The sequence below is a fragment of the Ursus americanus genome, chromosome 24, assembly GCF_024610735.1.
Source record: "Ursus americanus isolate L20-20 chromosome 24, mUrsAme1.1.p, whole genome shotgun sequence".
In the NCBI taxonomy this organism is placed as follows: Eukaryota; Metazoa; Chordata; class Mammalia; order Carnivora; family Ursidae; genus Ursus; species Ursus americanus.
The window spans coordinates 42150799-42176187 of record NC_142150.1 but is presented as its reverse complement, the minus strand read 5'-3'; the positions used below and the strand labels follow the sequence as shown (position 1 = coordinate 42176187).

The 25389-nt window shown below is 46.5% G+C and overlaps 1 protein-coding gene across 2 annotated transcripts in view; it reads right to left on the bottom strand.

The window, feature by feature from the left end:
* KDM2A (lysine demethylase 2A) overlaps positions 1-25389 on the bottom strand; it is a 106575-nt gene continuing 81186 nt past the window's right edge. For both annotated transcript variants that reach the window (XM_045775934.2, XM_045775933.2), the window contains 10 exons: positions 23523-23917; positions 14336-14419; positions 12741-13010; positions 12035-12166; positions 9846-9935; positions 7156-7868; positions 5112-5275; positions 4356-4514; positions 3556-3771; positions 1-3145 (listed from right to left, as the gene is read on the bottom strand). In XM_045775934.2, coding sequence (XP_045631890.1) covers positions 2964-3145; positions 3556-3771; positions 4356-4514; positions 5112-5275; positions 7156-7868; positions 9846-9935; positions 12035-12166; positions 12741-13010; positions 14336-14419; positions 23523-23917 — 2405 coding nt within the window. In that variant the 3' untranslated portion in view covers positions 1-2963. The remainder of the gene's footprint in view (positions 3146-3555; positions 3772-4355; positions 4515-5111; positions 5276-7155; positions 7869-9845; positions 9936-12034; positions 12167-12740; positions 13011-14335; positions 14420-23522; positions 23918-25389) is intronic.

Sequence of the window (25389 nt, the reverse complement as noted above, 5' to 3'; positions counted from 1 at the left end):
TTTCTTTTTTTGTCTTTTAAAATTTTTATTACACAAATATCTCCCATTCCCATGTGTCAGAGGAAAGATGTCCTTGCTCCTTCTAAAACCAATAGTGGAGAACGTTTAGAAAACAAAAGTCCAACTAGCTTCCCTCCTTCCCTGGCCCAAAATAACCCCAATGTGTCAACTGAGATAGCAGGACTTGCCCCCTTAATGCTTACATTTAATTTAAAATTTTTAGCACAACATTGTAGAGTGACTCTAAATCAGCAACAAAAAATATATATTTACAATATTTCTTTGAAAAACAAAAAAAACACACAACCAAACCCTTTAAACATAGTGACTTTAGGAGTTTTATTTATGGAGCAGTTATTTTTTTAATCACCAAGTGATTTTATATTATATATATATAAATTTTCTTCCTTTCCTTTGTGGTTTTTCGCCCCGGTGCTTGGAAAGATGGAGGCGGGGTGTCTGGCCCTGCGGTCTGAGGAGGGCAGGCTCTCCAGGCAAGGCCACATCTCAGAGCAGATTGCAGGAAATGCGATGGGACTCCCGGGATCCTCTGTCCCCAGAGACATTTCTTTCCTCCACGCAGACCAACCCTCACCTCTAAAAACCATATCCCCCCTCACAGTCCTAGAGAAAAAGGAAACCCAGCAAGGGCACATAGGTCCATCTGCTGCCACTCCTGGGCTCCCTTTCCTGCTGACCAATTTACGTGCGCGGTAAAAATGCTTGTTTTTCCAAACCAAAAACAAACAAAAATAAAAACCACACCCCCCTCCCCCAAACCAAACCATCAGCTTGGAAATTTCTGTGGATGAAATGTCCCAAAGTCAGAGGCACTCTCCCGGCACAATCCCTGCTCTGAAGGGGTCTCTCCACCTCCCCTTTTATAAAAAGACAACAAAACGAAACAATCTTTTCAGTACTTTCCACAGGAGCAACCAAAAAAAGGCAGGAAGCTTCCAATTATAGGTCATTAACAATAATATTAATAAGGTTTTTGCTCAATACCCAGGGTTCTTTACAGAGAAGTTCCCCTAACTGAGGCACTCTGGAATAAGTCACTGGCATTTCCTCAAAGTTTCAGCCCCAGATCACTGGGGCCTGGAGACCAATGGAAGGGGCAGAGGGTCGGGAGCAGACTGCTGCTTTTACAGTGCAGCCAGGAGAATGAGCAGATCGGAAGAAACAGACACAATGCCACCCCTTACCAGGACCCAGTTTTCTCTTAGGAGGCCATTCAATGCCAGGGTCAAAGCTGGGCTAGGTGGCAAAGAGGGGGCCCCTCTGCCTCTATTGCTTTGGAAATGGCAAGTGTGCAGTTGGCGTCTCTCCTCAGGGCGGCTCACACTTCAGACCCCTGGTGCCTGGGCTCCTTCCCCTCCCCCGTAGGATTTCAGGAGGAGGAGAGCCTGAGACTGGGCTGCAGGAAAGGGGCCAGGAAGGGAGGGGGCTGGAGGACGAGAAGGCGGGGCAAGGTTGTGCTATCGCTATCCTCACAGATGGGGAGCAGAGTGCAAATCCGCGTCTATCATTTATAAGCTCTTGCCACAGGCTGCTACTGAGCATCTCCTCACACACTTAAATATTGACCCAAAAGAAATTCTAACCTTTCCTTTTTTTTTTCTTCTTTTTTTTTTTTTTAAAGTGCAAAAAGCTCTCTGCTGCCCTAGAGAGAGGATCTTTGGACAGGCCGTTCAATGCAAAGTAAAAGGGGGCAGCTGATGGGGCTCGACACAGGGCGGTGGAGTGGGAGACACCATGCTCCCCTCCCTCCCTCCCTCCACACACACGTGTAATACACTCAGCCACACACACAGAGGCACATGCACACCCCCTTCCACGGCTACAGGCAGAGGGCAGGTGACTGGCTTCAAAGCAGGATGCCCCACCCCCTCATCCTGCCACAAGGTGCCAGATCAGTGAGCCACTGGGGCTAACTAAACACAGGCCTGGGCTCTGGGGGCTACACTACACCGGAGGCCCAGAACCTGCTGGGAGGCAGGTGGGGACCTAGCCAAGTTCTCTGCTCTCCCCAACTTGGGGAGATAGGCTGCTCCCTCTGAGGACACGCATCCTGGGAAAGCCCTGTCCAGGCAGGAAGGAGATACATGTGGAAAGGGCAGTGGGAGGCTAAAGAGGGAGGGGAACAAGGAGATGGTGCCTGTCTCAGAATCTGCCTAGGAAGCAATAAAATGGGGGTGTCCCTGGGGTACACAGTTCCAGCTCCTCTGAAGAGCTTCAACCCCAGTAAGTGCAACAAGGACCTCATAGAGACTAGCGGGCAAGTCTGGGGTGGGGTAACCTCATTACATGAACTATCACGAGCATCGGACAGGATCGAGCTAAAGGAAGGGGGAGAGCATGGACACGGATGAGAGGTTTTAGACACCTCAACAGCACCAGTATGATGGGCACGGGTCTGGCCTTCCTGGGGCTGCTGGCCCCTCCTGCAGAAGCCGGGAGAGTGTGGTGGAGGAGAGACACGCACTGGACACCACAAGGAGAACCTGGCCACGGAGACAGGGCCGCTTTCTTCCCTGGAAATTTGCTCAGAACCAGGCACGGCTGGGGACCATGGATGGGGAGAAGGACCCCAGGGCCCGACACAGATGACAGTTGCACAGACACCCCAAACTGAGAGCCCGGCCTCCTGGCCGGTGAGCGAGCAGGCGGGTGGGCAGGTGAGCAAGCGAGCAGGCACCTTGACAGCACACAGCCTGTGCTTTCCCCTCGGATTCGGATCAATTTGCTACTCCTTTCTCCTTAGGAGGGAGAGGAGCAGGCAGGTAAGCCTGGTGTCTACCACCCTCTCTGCCCCACCTGTAGGGGAAGGGCTCAAGGGACAGGAGAGCAGAGAGGGAGTGTGACGCTGGCCTCAGAGCCCGTGCAGGGTCGGGGAGAGAGGCTCTCCTGGCTGGGGAGTCAGGGGAAGATCGCTTTCCTGTTCAGTCTGGGCTGCGTGTGTTTTAGCTGATCTTCTGTATCAGCTTCTCGTCAGACAGGCAGTAGAGACTGTTGATGGACAAGTCTGAGATGAAGTGCTCGCAGGCTTTTCGAGTGATCTGCTTGCATCCTCGCAGGTCGATCAAGGTGACATTGGCGATGCGCCGTAGGTAGATCAGGGTCTGGTCTGTCAGTTTATTGCAACCTAGGAGGAAAGTGACCATGAGGACAACGCTGTGCACACAAAGCCACAGGAGCCTGCCTTCGCTGCTCAGTCGCCCAGCTCTTTCCCTTAAAATGCTAAGCAAAGGCCCTCTTTGTCTTGTAACTACCTGGCTCAGAGACCAGAAGTGTCCCCTGATGCGTCACTCCTCATGGCTGACCAACTGCAGCCGGCAATGGCCATGCTCTTAAGCACCTGACACCTACCTGGGGCCTCCATCCCCCAATCAGTTAAGAGAGAAAGAAATCCATGTCCTTGTCCAGATATGAGGAAACAACTTAGTTCAGTTCAAACAGACCCACGTTCTCTGTTTTACTGGTCAAGCTCCAGGGAGGGCTGAGCCCTTCAGGAGGGACGGGGCACTCTCTGTCATGAAACGTCAGAGCAGGTACCTGCCATGTTGAGCTCTGTGAGGGAGTAGCGAGTGGAAGACCCGACAGCGGTGAGCAGATTGGAGGACTGATCTGTCAGGTGACTGCAGTGACTGAGGTCGAGTCGAGAAAGGAGGGGCATGTGGCGAATAATGAGGCGAAGCGTGGCGTCCGTGATGTCAAGGCCTGCCAGCCGGAAGTCAGTCATATTCCGGAGCTTGCTGCGATTGTCCTGACCTGCAGAGGCAAGAAACAGCCTAGATCAAAACTCTTACCTCTAGTCCGGCTCCAAGGCTGCAGGCAGCTTCAGCTCCTTCCTAGCGGGGGCCTCCTTGCAGGGGTTAAGCAGAACTGCCCACACCCAGCCCTGCCTGCAGGGAGTGAGCGGGGTGTGGGGGCAGTTTCTAGGAAACCAGACACGTTTTCTTTCTTCCCAGCTGCTCGATTATGCCTCACTTACACAGCAAAAGGGTATGCGTGGAACGCTCCACCCCTCTCCACACTCCCACACTTTTCCAGACCATAATGCAAACAGCTTTTAATGTCCCACCTCAACCATGAAGACTTCACGGACTTCCATTGGATTACACTATCTGGGTTTCAAACTCCAGTACTCCCTAAGACGGATTCCCTCCTCTGCCTGCAGGCAGGCAGATGGCTGTAAATAGCTCATCTGCACTTATACACAGCCCATCACTCTGTTCTCCATTTGCACTCATCCACAGCATCATTTCTGACACTTCCTTGGTTTCTGAGACAAAGTCTGTCAAAAGACAAAGCTACCCTAAGAAGAACACAGAGAAGTTAGGCCCAGAGCATACCTGGTTTATCAGCCGGTGGAGTCAGCAAGTCCCGAATTTGAGGGTCCTTGATTCCTACTGCCCACCGAAGATCAAGGGTCCTGAGAAGGGGGCAGCTGGAGGTGCTGAGGGCAGACACTGCAGACCAGGAACAGCCTGCTAGGAGGAGGTCTTTCAGTCCTACAATGGGAAGAAACAGACACGCTATTACATTTTCTAGCTTTGGTGGTAAAACCAATTGCTTAGTTCCTACCAGAGTAATGTAGTGTGGGTGACTTCCTGTCTTCCTAAGACCTCAAAATGCTGAGGGGAACGAGGCGTTCTAAGGGGCCAATCATGGCAGTATCACACTCAAATCTTTTCAGTGACTGTGCCAAGACGACTCATTCATTGTCTTTGCTGTTCAGGGTCATGACTGATTAACCCAGCTAGTCTGGAGTGGTGCCTTGGGGACTGGCAGTTGGGGGCCCTGGGTGAAGCCCTTGCTATTAAGCAGGAAGATGATAATGGCATGGGACTGCTGCCCGATATTAGCCTACAGCAGTTTTATTTATTTATTTTTAAGATTTTATTTATTTGACAGAGAGAGAAAGCGCAAGCAGAGGGAGAGGGAGAAGCAGGCTCTCCGTTAGTAGGGAGTCTGATGCGGGACTCGATTCGAGGACCCTGGGATCATGACCTGAGCCAAGGCACTCAACCGACTGAGCCACCCCCGTGCCCCGCCCTAAACCAATTTTAAGCAGCACTGCCTACAGCCAGCCTTCCCTGCCTGCACACCTGGCAGCCTGTTGACGAGCCACGTCAGTTGTTTCTTGGAGATGTTGGTCCAACTGAGGTCAAGGCTGACTGGCTGCCTCTTGATGATGCCACTGAGAGCCTGGGGTACAATAGCCTTACACCTACTCAAGTCAATTTTTGTCCAAAGTCTCTTGTCGCAGCACCTGTGACAGAAGGAGACAGAAATGGCCGTCAATGACCCAGTACCCCTTGTGGGAGGCTCTCCCATCAAAGGGTGCTGCAGGCTTCTGGGAGAAGCAGAGCACGTGGAGAGCCACCCTGTCTACAAGCAGACAAGTACCACGCCCTGGTTTTTTCGGCCTCAGAGAAAAGGGCTTGTCCTTTACGGCAACCCTACAGGTTAAGTAGTGGATAACTTGACCAGTTCACCAATTTACTCTGGTGGAAGGGCTGAGAACACAATTGTTAGGAACACACAGCAAACAATATACTATAACCCCTCATTTACATTAAAATGATATGGCTCCCACCAAAGCTAGTAGAAGGAAGTATTAAAAAAAAAATTGACTTCTTACTGCCTGAAGCCTTAGGCTTGCCCCCATTCTCTCCCTTGTCAGTCATACCCAGCTGCCTCGGATGCAGGGCATTCCTCAGCACATCTACAACCCATCCTGCCTTGAGCTCTATGACGAGCCCATTACTGTATCAGGCCAGAAGAGGCTCTTGATCACCCGGCCAGGAGAGTCTTCTCCCTGTCTTGGGTTTCTGCTCCAATCCAGACCAGAACTGGAAGGGAAAGGCCTGCCTTTTCACTGCAGTCTGCAGTCCATAGGCCACAAACAGCACCACAACATGCAGGCTTCTGTTTAATATTTTACAGCCCCTGCCGCCAAGCCTGGCTCAGAGTCTGGTCAGCAGGGGAAGGGGAGACAGCACATAATATGAGTCTTATGTGATTTGGCCTGGAAACTGAGGGATTAGAGCCAGGTGGGTCCACTAGCCCTACAAAGAGAAAATACTAGGACAATTTAGGTAGATCACATATTAATTCAGATTTGGGAAATAAACTCGCGTTTGCAAAGAATGAGGTCTTTATTTAAAGACTGAAAATATTTCACCAATGGCGCATTGAGACTTATATGGCAAAAACAAGCTGCTTATGATAGAGCAGTGAATCTCAGACTTTTAACATGTATCAGAAGCCCCTGGAAAACGTGTTTAAAAACAGACTGCCTGGCCCCACCCCAAAGGTTCTGCCTCCGACGTACTGAAACAGGCCCTGAGAACCTGCATTTCTAACATGACTCCCAGCTATGCCAGTGGTCCGGCAGTGGTCTGAGCATCACGTTTTGGGAACGACTGTAACTGATTTGACCCAGATACAAAGGATACGTTATGTCCTAGGGTCTAGGAGTGAAAGGAAAAATAATGCCTCATGGAAATGTTTGTTCATCATCCGGAGGGGCTTCTCCCCCCCCCCAAGTGTCTTACTGTTGAGCTTGAGGAGAAATGGTAGGTCTCATTAGGAAGGATGAATAAGTCTCAGGAAGCTTCAAAACTGGACTCTGCTTCCTGGAGAATGTACTCTGGTCTAGACTTGGGGGTAAGAACAAAAACTGGAAAACTATGAAAACAGTCACATTTTTTGAAAAGCATGTCCACCTCCTTCAGTAGATGGAGAGGTAATTGAGGCAGGGGCAGTCATTTGTGTCACCAGCAACAGGAGTGACTGGCACAGCATAGGCTCTCAACAAATGTGCGATGAATACAGGTTACTTGAGGGGGGAAAACTGATGACTGAAATTTTAGCACAAACTGTACAAATCCATCCCCAAATCAGTTTCATATGTCCAGTAAAGAGAAACGGGAAGTATGGAGCAGGGAGAGGAAGCAAAGGGCCAAATTTCCCCCAAGACACCTGTAGGCACAAGTGGCTACATCTTTAACAGAACCCACTGTCTAGGGAACAGACTGAGTTGGGAACCCAGCAAGCCTTCAGATGCCAAGATGCATGCAGTTCTCATATGGAAAACCTGCCACCTACTCCCGTACCCCTATTCCTGATCCCTGTATCCCTGCTCACCATTTATACCACGTCTTGCACACTCGCATACATTCACAAAGTTCTCTGCGGCTGAGGTAGCGGAAGACAGACATCCAGACCTCCCGCTGCATCCAGCTTTCGTCTCCATCCTGAGCCCAACTGCCCCGGCCATTCAGCCTGGCTGCACCCCCCTCCTCTGCACTGTCATCTTCCTCCTCCTCCTCCTCCTCTTCCTCCTCCTCTCCCCCCAGCCCCTCCTCATCCCCACGCTGGGGGGTTCGGGCTGGGCAGTGCTGCACTAGCACACGGGGGGAATGGCGAAGGTTGGCAGAGGAGGCCGTGATGGCCTGCAGCTTGGGCACAATGGATGTCCCGTGGAGCTCTTTGGTGGGCCTCTGCAGCGTGACAGTGAGGTACGATCCCCGGATCTTGGCTTTCTCAACTTCAGACAGCTCCTTTTTGCCGCTGGGATTGTTCTCCTTTTCCCGTACCATGGTGCGCTCTGTGGCCTGCAGCCGCAGCAACTGCCGCCGTTTGAAGCGCTCATCGCGGCTGGCACTGTGGTGGTCGCTGGGGCCAGCCCCAGGGGATGACCGAGTCACCATACCCCGGGGGGAGACCGGGTCATGGATGAGCTGCAGCATGGAAGTGGGTGAGTGAGGCGGGGGCGTGAGGGGCTCGTCGCAGCTCCGCAGGGGCCGCAGGACTTTGGCTTGCACGGCTTCTTCATCACTCTCTTCCATTTTCCGCTTCTGCAAGACAGGCCCCAAAAAGCCCTGTAAGTGCCTTTCTCCAAAACTGTCTAAGTATACAGTGAGCCTCCCTGTTGTTCTCAGGAGACTAGAAAGCAGACAGATTGCTGCTCTTCTATGGGGAAAGGGGTACCTGCAGGCCACAGGGTGGTCACCTCCTCAGAGTCTGCCATCTGCCGGGTCAGCAACTGAGCTCAAGTCTGTGCTGCAGAAAGCTGATTACAGAACCAACCCTGAAAATAGGTCACTTGGGAAATCTACCTGTGACAGAAAGGTTTGTGTCCAAGTATAGAGAGGAGTGAGATCCAAATTTGGGCTGCATGATTCCACAGCCCACCTTATACATCTCTTGCCCCAAATTCTGGGATTATAATTCCCTGGATAAAGATATCCTTTAAAGAGGCCACAACTTTACCCCTATGCAATCTGACCATTTTTAATTCTGTCTCTAATTTAGCTCCTTCACCCTGGAGATGCTTCTGATGGTAGATGCTTGTGGTAGAAGCAAAGCAGCCTACATATACCGTTTGAACTAGGACACAGAATGTGACAGCAGTAAACACCACTTTTAGCTCCACCAGTATCTGAGCTGGACTCTACCAGGCTGCTGCTTCCACTCCGCACCCCACCCCATCCCTAGAGACCAACTGCATGGAAGACAAAGCAGAGAATGAGAACCTCTGTGGGGAACTGCAATGCTCCAGAGGCATCTGCACTGGATGAAGAAGAGGAACTTGGTTTCAGTGAAGCCAGAGGCTTCCACAAAGGCCCTTCCACAAAGGCCCACAGCCTCATCCCAGGCCACTTGTCTCTTTCTGGAGCCCACCGTGACTCTGCTGTGATGATGCGGAACCAGTGTTCTGCTAGGGATCAGCAAGCAGTGGTTCACATGTTCCTCAAGGAGACAGTTTCTGTCCCTCAGAACAAGCCCCGCTCCCTCTCCTCTGTACCTTCTTAGAGCACTATGGTTGGAAGAGAATGACCACCTTTTGGGTGCCGGCTCTCACAATGCAAGAAGGTAACACTAAAACACAGCATCTGTCAGCCCACCTGTTACAGGAGGGAGGCAAACGCCCACCACTACCCCTGCTGCCGCTGCCGCCAATGAAGAAAAATGTAAATGCTTCCAGTATGAGAACCTGAGGAAAGGAGAACTTCAGCACTAGTCAACTCTAAATCCCTGCACTCCCAAGACAGTTAGACTGAAAATTCAACTACCTCAGTGCCCAAGTGGGAAGAAACAGAAAGAAGACAAGGAAACTTGTCTCTACTCCTGTGCAATGGACCCAGAAGAGACCACCAGGGCCAGGATGGTTGCCACCAGGCCAGCTGCCTCCTCCGCATGTGCCCTCAACAGGTCTTGTTCTTGCTGGTCTGTGTAACCAGAGTCCTTTTGGCCCTTTAGCACTACCCACTGGGCCAGCAACCTCCGCTACTCAGGGCCAAGGTCATGGCACTGGTCCCCCTGCAGGGAGGGGCTACCTCCGTAGGACATATTTGGGCACATGGGCAGGGCTTTCCGCAAGGCCACAAAGGTGAAGAGGACAAAAATGTGAGCCTGCTTAACTGGAAACTCCAGCACACCACTGTACTTACCAGCTGCCTCAGGTCACTGCCTTCCCTCTAGTTTCATTCCTAGGAGCGACTGTGTTCACCTCATTGCCCTCCTCAAACAACCCAGCTATGCTGTCTCTTTTTCTAGGGTCCCAGAGTGTAAAAGGACCTCAGCAATTTGCAGACCCCAAGTGGAATAGTATTCAGTTATACAAAAACAACAAAACAAAAACATTAAAAACTAAGACAAAAGAAAAAAAAATTAACCAAAGGGTGAAAAAAGATACCATAGACAATACAAAATAATCTCTGTGGGTCAGAAAAACCATGTGAATAAAGTTGCAAAGGCAAACGCATTCTAGCCATCCCCCAAGCCTGGTGTTTCCTTTCTTCTCCAGTGAAGTCTGGAAAAAGCTCCCTTACCTGGGCTTTCTCTGAGTTGTCCTCCTGGTAGCACTTTGGACACTCCCAGCAATTTGGCAATTCCTCATTAAGCAGCCCCTCTCCATCCATCTAGAGTAAGACAGGGATGTTAAAAACCAGCTCATTAAAATCAAACAAACAAACAAACAAAACAAAAATCCCAGCCTTTTTTGTCCTTTTTTAAAAGATCTTATTTGACAGAGAGAGGGCACAAGAAGGGGGAGTGGCAGGCAGAGGGGAAGCAGATTCTCTGCTAAGCAAGGAGCCCGATGTGGGACTCAATTCCAGGACCCTGGGATCATGACCCCAGCCAAAGGCAGACACATAACCCACTGAGCCATGCAGGTGCCCCACCCCAGCCTGTTTCTTAAGGCTCCTTTATCACACAATTAACAGCCACATGGTTGGGAAGAAAATGGAAGTTACTTATTTGTAAACATGTTGGCCCACAGGGGAGGAAAAAGCCAGCCACTGGGAGACTGGCCACCCTCACTCTTGGTTACTTGGTCAAAGTTAGATTCCATGAAGAGATTCCCAAGAGTCTGGGTCAATGTGGGGTCTCTCCTGACATAGAGATAGATGTATACGGATGTATGTATATATATATACACACACACACATACATACATACATATAGAGATCTCTCCTGACACATTTATTTTCCTGAGAGTCCCCTGCCACTTTGCAAAAGGAACTGACCACACAATTCAGAAGGTGCAAGACCTCATCTTGATAGTGGGTCAAATTATGGCTGCTTGGGTTCAGACACTAGTGGCCTAGTCTCTGTGACACTGTGTTCTCAGCTGTAAAGTGGGGATAAATAACAATTCCTATCTTACAGGGTTGTAGTGAGGCTTAAATGAATTACCTGTTAAGTGTTTAGGAAAATGTTTAGCATAAACACTTTGTTTACCAACATGGAGATGATACCCTATCTTACTGATCCTAAGATGCATATTTTTTCACATCTGAATATTTCTAAAATTGGGCTGCTTCTCACAGTATCTTATAATCACTGTCAGCCAGGTGGCAGTCATCATATAGTTGTCACCCTTGGAAAAATCAACAAAATACCAGCACCAATGCCCTTTAGATTGAAAGAAATATGAAGAAATAGGGTAGACCTGACTTCACAGGGCTGTCTTAAAGATGTAAACAAGAGGGGTGCCTGGGTGGCTTAGTCAGTTAAGCATCTGACTCTTGATTTCGGCCCAGGTCATGACCTCAGGGTCCTGGGATCAAGCCTCACACTGGGCTCCATACTCAGCCGGGAGTCTGCTTGAGATTCTCTCTCTCTCCCTCCCTTTGTCCCTTCCCCTACTCATGTGTTCTCATTCTCAAATAAATAAATAAATCTTTAAAAAATTTTTTTAAAAAGATGTAAACAAAAGAAGGCATGTAAAACAGCGGTTCCCAGGGTGTCTGGGTGGCTCAGCTGGTTAAGGGTCAACTCTTGACTTTAGCTTGGGTCATGATCACAGGACTGTGAGATGGAGCCCTGCATCAGGCTATGAGCTGGTAGTGGAACCTGCTTATCATTCTCTCTCCCTCTGCCCTTCCCCTCCTCCCTCTCACAATCAATCAATCAATCAAACAGTGGTTCTCTACCCCAGCTACACATTAGCATCATTTAAGGAGCTTCTGCACACACTTAGGCCCATGGTCCATGCTTGAAGAGTGGACGTGACCTCTTAAAGACTTCAACTTCCCTTTTACTTTTTCTTAGAGGTCCTCAAGTGCGTACCAAGCCTGATACAGAATAAGCACTCATTAAACATTAGCTGATACTATTACTCTCACCATCTTTCAGGAACTCATATCCAGAGATACAATGAAGTACACACAGCAGAGATGCTTAAAGGCACGGGTCATTCCAAAATAGATCAGGCAGTTCCACAATGGCCTGGGTCTCCGAATACACTCTCTGGAAGCCAGACTGCAAGCTCCAGGAGGATAGGAACTGGAACTATTATTTTGCGTCCTGGGCTACCCTCAAGGTCTAGCACAGTGGCTGACACACAGACATCTGAATCAAGGACAGATGTTACACCATGACATGACCCACAGCTGATGGTCCACATCAGGGATGCTGGTAGCCTCTTGTGACAGATTCTCACTCTCTGCTCCACTCAGTGCCTTCAGACACTCTACCAGCTGAGGCCTCAGGGGCCCCTTAGGCCTCTCCTCACCTGGAGGCAGCCAGGATGAACAATCTCATTGCAGATACAGCATTCCATGAGTTTCTTCTCGAAGTCCTGTGTCTCCTCATTTTGATCCACCTCTCCACAGAGGGAACACGTGACTGAGTGAGGCAGTCTGGGCTACAAGAGGACAAAGATAGAAGCCAAGAAAAGAGCAGACTTAGATCCTTATCAGTTCAGCTTCCCTTTAACAAGATGGGTGATTTACTTCCTGTAATTCTCTTGGGAACATTCAGGGAGCATGGAAACCTGTGAAGAGAGGTTTCTGGTAGGGAAACCGGCAGAGGAAGAAGATAGGGAGAACAAACCAGCTGAGAACTAGAGACAGAGACCAGTTTACTCTCACCAGTCTGTCCCAGGACTCACAGGTCCCTCCTTTCTAATCCACTTAAAGAGGGACAAACAGCAGTGATTTGCCCTTGAAATACGGCTATCTCATCTGAAAACTGGGCGCGCAAGGATGAAAATTAAATAGGATCATTTTTAGTATTAGATATCTTCCTTCTGAAACCAGAGAGAAAAGGGATAAAACAAAGCAAGCCAAAGAGAGAGAGAGAGAGAGAGAGAGAGAGAGAGAGAGAAACTTCTCCTTTCCATCTCTGAAATCTCAACAACTCTCACTATCGTACTTCAGTCCCTTTGGCACCACCCCTCCCCTCCCTCCCCCAAGTGCTTTACCCAGCAGGCCACTTACTGCCAAGCACTGCCGAAGGACACAGGACTGCTTCATGCGACCAGGCCCCCCAAACTTCTTCATGTCCCTGCAGTAGTGGCAGACACCACACTCTCCTTGCACACAGGCTTTGCATTTCCGACAGCGCACTCGTCTCCGCCTGGCTCCTGACACTATGGGGGAGGCGGCAGCTGGCCTCACAGGTGTCAACCGAGGAGCCGGTTTCATAGTGTGAGGCTTTGTGATGGGGATGGTAGGAACCCGCACCTTTGGCCGGGCGGGGAATTTAAGCTGGAAAGAGAAAGCAGTTGAGGTAAAATATATCAAGTAACTTTAAGGACTGGAGAGGGTAGAAGATTACACAGCTTGGCAAACTATGGCCCGTGGGCAAATCTGCCCACTGCCTGTTTTTGTAAATTGAAATCTGACCAGAACACAATGACGCTCATCTATTTACATATTGTCTATGATTGCTTTCACGTGCAATGGCAGAGTTGAAAAGTCGCCACAGACAACTGTATGGTCTGCAAAACCGAAAATATTTATTGCCTTTATTATATTTATCATCTACGTATTTCCTTTACAGAAAAGGTTGACAATCCCGTCAGGCTTTTTACTTCAGCCACATCCCTCTCACTCTGCTGAGTTGTGACATTCCCCCCTCCCTGAAGCTTTCTATGTACCAAAGTCACTCCAGGGGCCCTCCAATACTTCCTCATCCTGAATATTACTACTCAGAAGATACTTGTAAAGAAGGCTATAAAGTACCTGAGGGTGAGATGGATCTTGCTAATTCTTTATTATTCTGAATCTGGTACATAACAGACACTCCTATAGCCCTCAAGTGTAGAATATATCTCTCAGGCATACGTTTATAATTTTATTACTTCTATTTGTCCTGGTGATCTTTTCAAGAACAAAGACTAGGTCTTTTAGTTCTTTAATTTTCCATGGTACCTTAACACGTTTCTGACACAAGACATTCAACAGCCAGAAGTGACTAAACTGTTCTGAGGCAGTCTCACGTGGTCAATCATAGGCTAAGTGGGACGACTCCACCTAGGAAGTGGTTCTTTCAAGGTATCTTTCACAGCCATGTACCTAAACACTCCTGGAATGTGGTTCTGCAAATTTCAATGAGGGAACACCAAAGAAGGGCCTATGTATTTGCCAGACCCATGGCCAGGATCAGAATGCTAGCCCTTACTTTTATTTAATAAATAACCTTGACAAAGGACAATATGCGAAAAAATTATACAGGACCTAACCGAAGAGGCATGAAAATTCATAACTGACAATTATTAGCTAACAGGTAATTCCTTGCCTTCTTTTTTCAATCTGATACTGAAAAATCCATTCTGGTGAATAAATGCACACTTATGCATCTAAACCTGGAGGCAGGTTCCTAGTTTGATGGTTCTGTTAAGAGACTCACCTCCAAAGATAGCCAATTATCCTGACCTAAGAGTTAAAACAGAAATGAGTAATGATTTTCTGTCAGTTTATATTAATGCACCAAAAGCTGTCTGCCTCTAATTGTTCTTTTTCTTCCTCGAATGGTGATGGTCAGCCAGCAAAATGCTTCAGCAGCCTGAAAATCAAGAATAGTTTCTTACCTTATCCCTTTTTGGCCACTGTACTATAGGGACTCCAGTGAGGGCTAACTTGGGATCACTGTTGGCAAGCTCCTCCAGCAAAATCTAAGGGTAGGATAGGATAGAAGAGGGGGAAGAAAAGCAGGGCACAGTGAACAAAGAGCCAACCACTCCCAACAGCATCTACACTTAGCCCCAGTCCCTAAAAGCAACATGGGAAGGGCGGGCTGGCAACTGTATTTTCCCTTCATTTATAGAGACTCACTGCAAAACAAACTGAAGATGAAAGAGAAAACTCACACTAGCGTAGTACTATCAAGACTTTGAATTTACCTTTGCTCCCAACCCCGTACTTGGATACTCACTGTAGTGTTGGTATGTACGCTGAAGTAGCTAGCTACCTGGCGACAAGTGTTACTGGTCACGGTTCTATATACAGAAGTAAAACTTTATATTGCCCCCTTTACTTTTCAATACCAGTCAATGAACATTATCAAGAAGTAAGCATTGCCCTCATTTTGTAGATCTCAGCAGAGTGGCAAAAAAGACCAGCTAATACTGGATTAATAATGTGAACGGCACAGTCTTACTGCCTTGATTCAACCCAGAGCTCTGTTCTTCTAAGGCTGATTACAGAAATCTCAACTTCAAATCAACCAATCAACTGATCGATCTCTCTCTCACACACAAAGTCAATTCTTTGGCTTTATTCTTATAAATGGAGCAGGAACAATCTTAGGAGCAATGGTTTTGATGGCTTTAACCAATCTAGTTTGAATGACTTGAGGACAACACAGTAAAAAACTGCCACTTAAGTGAATCATACTGGTTGAGGGTTATTTGGAAGCAAATCTTTACGTTTTAGACAGAAATTTCTGAATCCCAAACCTTCTAGCAGAATGAAATCCCTCTTCCTCTGACCTCATGAGCCCTAATGCAAAGGTAACAGCAAAGAACACAAATCGAGAAGACAAGTTACAAGACTCCTTTCAGGTTGCCCTAGTATTAACTGTTTCAACAAAAACTAAACTTTGATCCTGGACAGTGAGCATGCCTGGGCCATCTTTAATAATCATTTCCATATTTCTGTGGGCTCTGTGCCTAGAAGACCAGGACTTCTTGAAGAATGAAGTACTTCTCTACCAAACATTTTCATCCTTAACCAAAGGCTCATGATCCAAATCCCAGAGCTGGGACTCAGAAAGACCCTTTTAAAACTCACACCCAGGAAGCTCCTCCACGAAGATCCCCTTTGCCAAGTCTCCAGATGCCTCTCACCCTCCCCCAAACTGATTTCATTTGCAGACGTTTTATTTACTTCAAGTTGCTATGGCATCCTATTCTGAAGCCTCCTGTTTAACACCGCACAGCGTGGGGGTGAAGAGGCGGGGTGCGGTGCCACGTGGGACTAGGCTCTGGTATGGGCTCCTAATCTCCCTAGGGTGAAAAATTCAGGTCCATTCAAAATGTGTGCTAGGGAGTGCACAGTTCCCCTCCCCCACACTGTACTGCCGAGGAGTAGGACTCTGCCCATTTCCTCTGCCGGAGAGCACTGAGCTGTCCACAAACAGGGACTTTCCACTTTCAGCAAAACAGACCGCACAGAAAGATCTGCGATTGTTTAAGAGTAGGAAAGGAACCTAACTGTTCACCAAAAGCAGTCTAATTTTACCTGCAAGATTTTTTGTGGGGGATAGGGAAAGGTAGGTGGAGAAACTGTCTCCGCACGGGGGGTGGGGGGGGAGCTGTTCACACATATACCACTCACTTACTGGGGTCTGTGTGGGTGTGGAGGGAAATGCAGATTTCCTTCCAAGCCTTATTTTGTTGGGGCCATACAACCAAGCTCGCCCTGCTTCATCAAAAAAGGCAGACTCCAGCTGAGGCCCTCTAAGAAACCATATAAAGAAGCCACCACCCTGCACCAGAGGGGGTTTGGGACGGGGAGCGGAGAGCGGGGGTGGAGTGCGGAAAGGCTGACGCCTATCTAGGCTCCTGGCATTCGGGAGAACATTCAAACACAAGCCCACACCCCACATATCACAGGAAGGGGAAGAGAACAGCGGGTGTCTGGGCAGAGAAGGGAAAAGGATTCCCAAAAGCCAAGCGACCCAATTCGAAAACATATCCCAGCAGGAGAGGGAACAAGTGCAACGATGGCTCACGCAACACGAAGTAACCTGAGCATTGTCCTGGACTCGCCCGGCAGGCTGTTCTTCTGCCTCTTCGCCGAGACAAAGTCCTTACAGTTACACACACCCGAGTCAGAAAGGATTTGCCGCCCGCCCGCCTGACCTTGCGTTTCCCGTCGCTCTGGAGCTGCCGAGGCTCTTGGTTGAAGTTTCCCCAGCGTCTTTGTTTTGTTTTCTCTATTGGAAGTTGTGCTGAAGGAGTTAGGTTTTCTCCCTCTAGGAAAATCCCAATTTACTTGAAAATTCTGGAATCTCCCAAAGTACATCAGGCAGGGCAGTCCAGCTATACCCCTTCAGGCTACTCAGAGGGAGCAGCGTGTCGTGGTCTGAGCTCCTTCTCGAGCCCTTCAGCTCAGCCGCGGCTTCCTGTGCCTGCGAACAATGCTGCTGCGTCACCCACATGCAGCTCCCAGAAATGCTTTGCAACGGAAGATGGCAGGAGGGGGAGCTGAGCTCGAGTGAGCGAGCCAGGCAGAGGGCCCAGCCGTCCTGCTGCAGAGTCGGGAGGGGGTGTGCTCGGCGAGGGCTGTCGGCCTGGTGATTGGAGGAAAGGCTGCCCAGGAGGCGAGCTGGGCCGCGCCCCCCGCCTCCTCCCTCCTACCACCACTGCAATAGGAGAACCCAAGGCCGGCCCCAGAGGGCTCCCTCTGGCCGACTTCGGAAGGCGCCAGCAAAAGGAAAGGCTTTAACCCATTCTGCAACTGGGCCCGTGAGTGTCCTTGTCTCCGTCCACACCCTTCCCCTCAGGGTCACCTCTTATTGTTACAGCCAGCACTCTTTCCCCGATGACCCCCCCCCACTCTTCTCTCCCCTGTTCTTCAGGCAAACAGCAAATCGCCCGAAGTTCAGCCTGTCCAAGAGCCAGGCACCGGAGCTGAGCTCCTCTGAGTTCGCTTTCTCCAGGCACACCCGCCTGCTTCACCTGCCCTCACTGCTGCTCTCCCAAGCCCAGAATCCAGAACGAGCATTCATGTTTCCAGAAAAACCTTCAGGAACAACACATTTCAACCAATATTGAGATATTCAATACATATGTCTGTTTAGTATCAACTACTTCTACAACAGATGCCTGCCTCTGGTTGCGACTGGGCACTCCACCATCGGAACAGAAATGCCTAGGCAGCTCTTCTAAGCTGTTTCATCATAACCAAGTCAAGCTAGCTAAGGCTCAATCTCAGGTCCAGGTGCTTCACTCTCCCACCTCGAAACCAGAACAAGGAGGCACTGAATTTGTGTCTGTCAACTCCACATCCACTAGTCGCGTGGGACTCGCCCCCACCCCCACGAGCACTCCTGCACGTTTCCTATTCATTTCCTATTCCAGTCCTTTGTTTTGCCTGCCCCATTCTTAATGTTCCCTGGATGAAGCAGGCAACCCTGCATCTTGTCAGACACCTCAACCATGCCACTTCTGACAGCCCCTCGAGTGATGTGCGTCACGCACTCTCCAGGCACTGATCACGGTCAGGGTGAAGCCCAGACTGAACAAGCACTCTCTCAGGCTACAGTGTACTGTATTTTTGGATCCAGATTTATGTAATTTTTAGACTCTCATAAATGTAACTTGGCTTTTTTAGGAAGTACAGAAGCTGCTTTGAAATAAACACCTCAGGCCACTAAGAACCTAGCTAGGAAACATTCTTATTTATTTCCAGGACAATCGTTTCAGTGAGTTTCTGGTGCAGTGTCAGAGGCTTTATGGGGCCTAGGCTTTGCTGCCAGGGGCTAAACATTTTAATTTTTACAGTAGTTTACCTAGGAAAGGAGGGAGTTCGGTGCTTTTTCGCTGAGCTCTTCCTGAAAAAGTTTCTATGATCATCCCAATCCTAAACCTCTAGTTTGCACTTTATCTTAAGACTCAAAGACCAAGTGCAATCAGCCTATTATGTTTGAAAAACTTTCCTTAATAATGTGAGAGGTCTTCTCGGAAAATCTTTGTTTTGGTCTTAGTCCTATCTCACCCAGAGGGATGATAAAGAATACTTAAGAAAAATGTATTATCAAGTTGTAGCAAGTGAAAACCCTAAAGGTCACCAGGAAAGGACAAAAACCAGATAAGATACTAGGGAACTCACCCAAGTAAGTTTCCAAATCACAAATTAAACAAGGCCAATTTTTTTCTATTAATTTAGAATAAAAGGCAACAAAGATCAGAATTAGTAAGAACATGACATGTAATACAAGAATATAATAAAAACACTGAAGAATTATATGTATTTTAACCTAACCTTATATGCTTTGCAGCTGTTAAATTATTTAAAACTTTCTTTTTAGGGGTGTCTGGCTGCTTAGTTGATGGAGCATGAGAATCTTGGGGTGGTGAGTTCGAGTCCCATAGGGGGTGGAGAGCTTACTTAAAAAAAAAAAAGTATAAGTAAACAAAATAAAACTTTCCACTTTTAAGAATGTGTGAATTATTACAAATAACAGCAAAACAGCAAATGAAGTTTTATTTATAGACGTTACCTTTTTCCCCTCTAATCTAGTTTATGGATTAAGATCTAATACTGTGTTCCTCTACCAGTTCTTCTCAACTAGTATCAGAGTCATCCCCAAAGTGTCAGGTGAAGCAAACTTGTGATTAGTATCTGTATTTATCTGAAACCATGACACTCTGTTTTCAGTTCCATCATACTCCTGAGATGGAGTCTACTATAAATTTTTAGATCACGGTTACAAAATGTTAGAATCTCAGATCAGAGCAGCAGCAGTAGCCTATTGCACCACAAAGAAGAGCTCTGGAATTTATAAATTGAGAGCCATTTATATAATGTTGGTAATCAATCTTTATCATATAACAGGAAAGTTTATTAACTTTTTATTTATATGTTTTTAAGAGCTAGCCTGAAATTTGTATTTTATTTAAAGATTTTATTTAATCATTTGACAGAGAGAGAGAGAGAGCACGTGCACGCATGAACACGCAGGGGGAGCAGCAAAGGGAGAGGGAGAGGCAGGTTCTTTGCTGAGCAGGGAGCCTGAGGCGGGGCTCGATCCCAAGACTCTGAGATCATGACCTGAGCTGAAGGCAGATGTTTAACTGACTGAGCCACCCGGGTGCCCCTAACTTTTTATTTTTATTTATTTATTTTTAAACTAGCCTCCTCACCCAGCATGGAGCTCAATGTGGGGCCTGAACTCATGACCCTGAGATCAAGACCAGAGCTGGGATCAAGAGTCGAGATGCTTAACCCACCAGGGCGCCCCTTATTTATTTAAGGAATCTCTACATCTAACGGGGCACGAACTCATGACCCCAAGATCAAGAGTCACATGCTCTTTTAACAGAGCCTGTCAAGTGCCCCTTAAACTTTTGAATTAATAAGACTGGCACCTCCTTCTCTCAGGAGAGAATCCAGCCACCCACACTCAGTGTTCACTCAGCACTCTACGTCATGCATAGTACCTGTAAACCCAGAATGCACTTACTTCTCAGCCCATTTAAATACCTCCTCCACCACTGACTTGTAAGCCCCTTGAGGGCTTGACCCATATCATGTTTGCATATTTACTCCAACACTCAGCCTAGTTCCCAGCACAGAGTAGGGAGGCATTATTCAAGAGTAGTGGAATAAATGAATTTCATAGATTTGCAACATCTAATTTTGTTTAATGTAATAGTGATATGGCTTATTAAGTACTCTACTAACATTATCATTAATTTTCAGAATAGCTCCACTAAGGTAGATGTTATTTTACAGAAGAGAAAATAGGCTTTCATAGATCTAGTATCTTGACCAAAAGTCACATGTTTGCCAAGCTTATCAAAATAGCTTAGAGAAACCAAGAGTAAATATACAACACTGAATTTGTTTCACTGAGTTGGGCAGCCAAATACACTGATATATTAAAAACTTTTTACCTATGTACATATATTAAGAGCTCCTTTATGACCGACCAAAATAAATACAAACACCACAATAAAGTCTGATTAAAACCTCAAAGTCTTCCAGCTGACACCTACTACATTGCTGTGACCCACTGTCACCAGTTGGCATGTCTCTCTCTAGCACTCCTGCAATGCACACACAAAGAGACTTTTTCTTGCATTAATGGTATTGTACTATACACACTGCTCTAGGTTCTGTCTCTTTAAACATCTATCAAGCACAAGACTTCCTGATTTCAGAGATGCAAAAGTATCTCACAGTAGGAGAGAACTCCATTCTACCTTTAGTACACTTTCAGGAGTCAAAGTTACCATACCCTCCCAAACAATACACACTGATTACTTTCCCCTGATCTTTACCAACAAGTCAATGCTTTTTAATGTCTCCTTTTTTTTTTAAATCTAATCCCCTTGCAATTTTATATTCCATGATCTTTTTTCAACAATGTGGAATTTAACATTTAGAATCTTTAAAGCCCTTTCCCCCATCACTAAAATCGGTTTTTTTTTTCAGGGATACAGAATTACAGATCGTTCATCTCACCAATTCTGCTCTCATCTCTTCTGCTAGTTCTTCATTAGAGCCACACCGGCTGCAACAAGAAACAATTCCTCTCTCTACAGGAAGAGTAAACTCTGGGCTTGCTGTTGTCCTCCACTGCAGCATAAGCTTCTAGGCTACATGCACCAAGTTCTCTAGCACTGCAGTCTCCAGTTGTGCAGTAATGGCACCTACCCAATCCAGTGCTCCTTTTCTTTCGGGTGATGTTCAGATTCTCAAAGTATTCAAGCTCTAAACTCTCTATTAAACATAAGTGGTCAAATGCAGGAATAATTAATCCATTTGATCTTAAGTGAAACTAACTGCAGAGCTGGGATCAAAATCTGTTGTCTTCTGGTATCAGCTGCATTTTAACTATGGTATCGGGCAAACAAGACAAGGTGTGGACAAGTCCCTGCAGGAATAATCAAACACTGTCATCCTGGTGGCCACTCCTTCCTCATGCTCTGGTCTCTATGCCACTCTCTCTTAGCCTGTGATGGCAGCCATGTTTTTCATGATTCCTGACAAACACAAGGAAGCTCTCTCAAGACACTTTTCATAATGCTAAGAACCCTCTCTATAGAGCTTTTTAATTCATTTCCTTTCTTGCTGCCTCCTTTTATTCTGCTTAGACCCAAATTTTTCTACATTCCCCCCCTACCACTCTGCTTCCTCAAATGTTTTTATTTAACTACTTTAGTCAAGGGAGTTTCTGTATTTCCATCATGACACTTGACCCTGTACAACTGACTAGTGGATTATAATATGGCTTCCTACAACTGGATTCAATGGAATCAAATTCCTTATTCTTTTTCATGATTCAGAAATATAGATATGCAGACCAAAAGAATGTCAGTGAGATATAAACTTAGAAATCTTTCTTTTTAGGGATCCTATAGGCAAGTTAATTTAATGTTTCCTACATGTATCCATGATGGAATAATTACATAATAAAGAAACCTCTGAGGAAAAAAGGGAAAGATGCTACAAAGTCCCAAGAAAGTATAAACATATATGTCCTATCACAATGGAAAAGAAAAAATTTAAATGTTCTTGGCTCACTCTAGGGTGTTAAGTGAATTTAGAATCTAGTTTGTGAGTCTGGAAAAGTATGGTTAAGTTTGCTTTGAGGCATATTAATCATTATAGAAATAAGACCACACCTATCTGGAACTTTGTCATTTCCTTCCCTAAATACAAGCCACAGTGATACCACCTGTCTCTTCTAGAATAAGCCTTACAAAAACAAACTATAAAACCAACTGTCCCATTTCTATCACTAGTGGAGAGGACCAGCCTCACCAGGTACCATACTTTTTTACCCTCTTTAGTTTTTTACCTCTTCACTGACGCATAAACAGTAAGATACAATTAAAAAGTTTATCATAAAAAGAAAAAACAGAAGAAAAAAAGGTTCAGGTCCTATCCCAGACATGAGAATTCTTTCCTGAGGTGGCTGGCAGAAGCGGCCAAGGCAAAACGTGACTTTGGATGGAACAGACGTGCTGAGATATTAAGCCCATCTTCCTTCGAGTCACATAAAATTTTTCAATATAAATTCTTCTGTGGCTTAAAATAATCTAAATGACAAGTTTTGAAAATAAACACTTATCACCAATTGCGAACCGGCTTTCTAATTCACATATCCATACCCTGCACCCAAACCGTAGCTCCAAATGATGATTTAAAAAGAAAATTGATATTTTCAGCTATACAGTTTTTGGTGTTCATGGTAATGGCTACTTGTGAGGAAAGACTTAAAAGAACTTCTTCCAATTTAGACAGCTGATATCTGGAAAATAAGCTCATTTCTTTGAGACCAATACACGAAGGGTGGGACAGGCCCTGAAAATTACTAATACTGGGAGACCTCTTGAAAAAGCAAAAAAATATATAATATGAAGAAACATGATATAGCAATAGGATAAGTTATGTTATGTTATGTTTGTTTGTTTTTTTAAATTTCTGTATCCAATGTGGCGATTGACCTCACTACCCTGAGATCAAGAGTCGCATTCTCCACTGACTGAGCCAGCCAGGCGCCACAGGACAGATTATGTTTACAATTGACACCTTCTCAGAAGCTGTCCCAATGGTTTTTTAAAATTTAAATCTTAATAGAAGATAAAAATGAAACTAAATATGTGAAACCTACTCAACATCACCCAGTATACAAAAGCTTCTTTCTTATCTGCTTGGGGTGAGACTGCTAGAGATTGTCATCGGCCACTTTTATTCTGAAACAGGCCTCTTTATCTAAGGATAACTTGTTTAAATAATATTTTCTGATACTAATACTTTCTTAGGCACTCCTTTATTTTTACAATGAATCTGAAATCTGTGTTTTTAGGACTAAATTTAAGTCCTAACTTAATGTAAAAAATGTCAGTATTTTCACAGCAGGCACTTAACCTCACTTTAAGAATATAAACACTGTGCAGCGCGCGCGCACACACACACACACACACATTAACGTCTTTCTCAATGAACCAGATTATCCAGAATTCCTGTACTTCCTAAGAGCTGAGAAACTGCCTGTCCGCGCCAGATCAGTGGCTATCATGCAACATAACCAACCCTTACCTTCACATCAGCAATAAGAGCATCTTCATCTTCTATCCCTGTGGGGACACATTTCTTGTGCAGTGGCAGAGACTCCAACTTATCTACAAGACAGCGGAGGCCTTCAAGCTCAAAATGGGTCAGATGCACCTTCCTGTCCTTTCGGGGACTGCACTGGGGATCCCACACTTGGCCATTGTGGGAGCCCCGGCTAGAGTCAGAGGATGAGTCCGCTGACAAGGTTTTCTTCAGACTTGGAAGACTTCGGCAGGTTTTGCCCAGTCCGTCATAATCCAGGTTAACCCCATTGGCTACAGGGCTAGTGAGGACAGAACGCCTATTGCTCAGGCGCCTTGGTTCTCGATCCACTGCTTCTTCATCCCCATTTCCAGATTCCAACCCATTTAATTCCAAGTCTGCCAGTAAGAAGAAAAAATACAGTAAGAACATGCCACTTGACTGTGTGATCAACAAGAGAAACAGGCAGCATGGGAGGGACCCTGAAGTTATAAATGATAAAGCTGTGACATTTTAAAATGGTCTCTCCTTATCCCAACCTATTTGCTCACTGTTGAAAATCATAGTTACAGGTAAGAATAGGATCCTGAGTTAGTAGAACAACTAAGGTAATGATCAATTAATTGATTTTTCAAAAGATTGGGAAGGGTCCGTGAACTGTGTGCTAGAAATAAGTCAGCTGAAAATGGCTATAAAGTACAAACTGAAATTTGGGGTTATGATTTCATTAACTTTTTATTTCATTTTATTTATTTGACAGAGAGAGAGCGCGAGCACAAGCAGGGGGAGCAGCAGGCAGAGGGAGAGGGAGAAGCAGGCTCCCCGCTGAGCAGAGAGCCCGATGACGTGGGGCTCAATCCCAGGACTCTGGGATCATGACCTGAGCTGGAGGCAGACACCTAACCAACTGAGCCACCCAGGCACCTCCCCTTCATTAACTTTTTTTTCTTTTTTTAAAAGATTTTATTTATTTATTTGACAGAGACAGCCAGCGAGAGAGGGAACACAAGCAGGAGGAGTGGAAGAGGGAGAAGCAGGCTCCTAGCGGAGGAGCCTGATGTGGGGCTCGATCCCAGAACGCTGGGATCACGCCCTGAACCGAAGGCAGACGCTTAACGACTGCGCCACCCAGGTGCCCCCCTTCATTAACTTTTTAAAAAGCAGAGAGTATGAAGCACACATAGTTTTTTTTTTTTTTTTTTAAAGATTTTATTTATTTATTTGACAGAGAGAGAGACAGCCAGCGAGAGAGGGAACACAAGCAGGGGAAGTGGGAGAGGAAGAAGCAGGCTCCCAGCGGAGGAACCTGACGTGGGGTTTGATCCCAGAACGCCAGGATCACGCCCTGAGCCGAAGGCAGATGCTTAACGACTGAGCCATCCAGGCACCCCGAAGCACATATAGTTTTGTTAAAAGTTCTGGTCATAAAATTAAACTTTGGAATTGAAAGCCTATCAATATGGCCAACAAAACAAAGTATTTTTTAAAAGATCTGATAGTCAAAATAACAGTTCTAATGACAGAAAAATTGTTAAATGTTCACTGGTCTTTTATTATGAAAGTAATACAAGAAACAGACTCTTGGGGGCGCCTGGGTGGCACAGCGGTTGAGCGTCTGCCTTCCGCTCAGGGCGTGATCCCGGCGTTATGGGATCAAGGCCCACACAGGGCTCCTCTGCTATGAGCCTGCTTCTTCCTCTCCCACTCCCCCTGCTTGTGTTCCTTCTCTCGCTGGCTGTCTCTCTCTGTCAAATAAAAAAATAAAATCTTTAAAAAAAAAAAAAAAAACAGACTCTTAACTGTACAGAACAAACTGATGGTTACCAGAGGGGTGGTGAGTGGGGGTATGGGTGAAATAGGTGATGTGAAT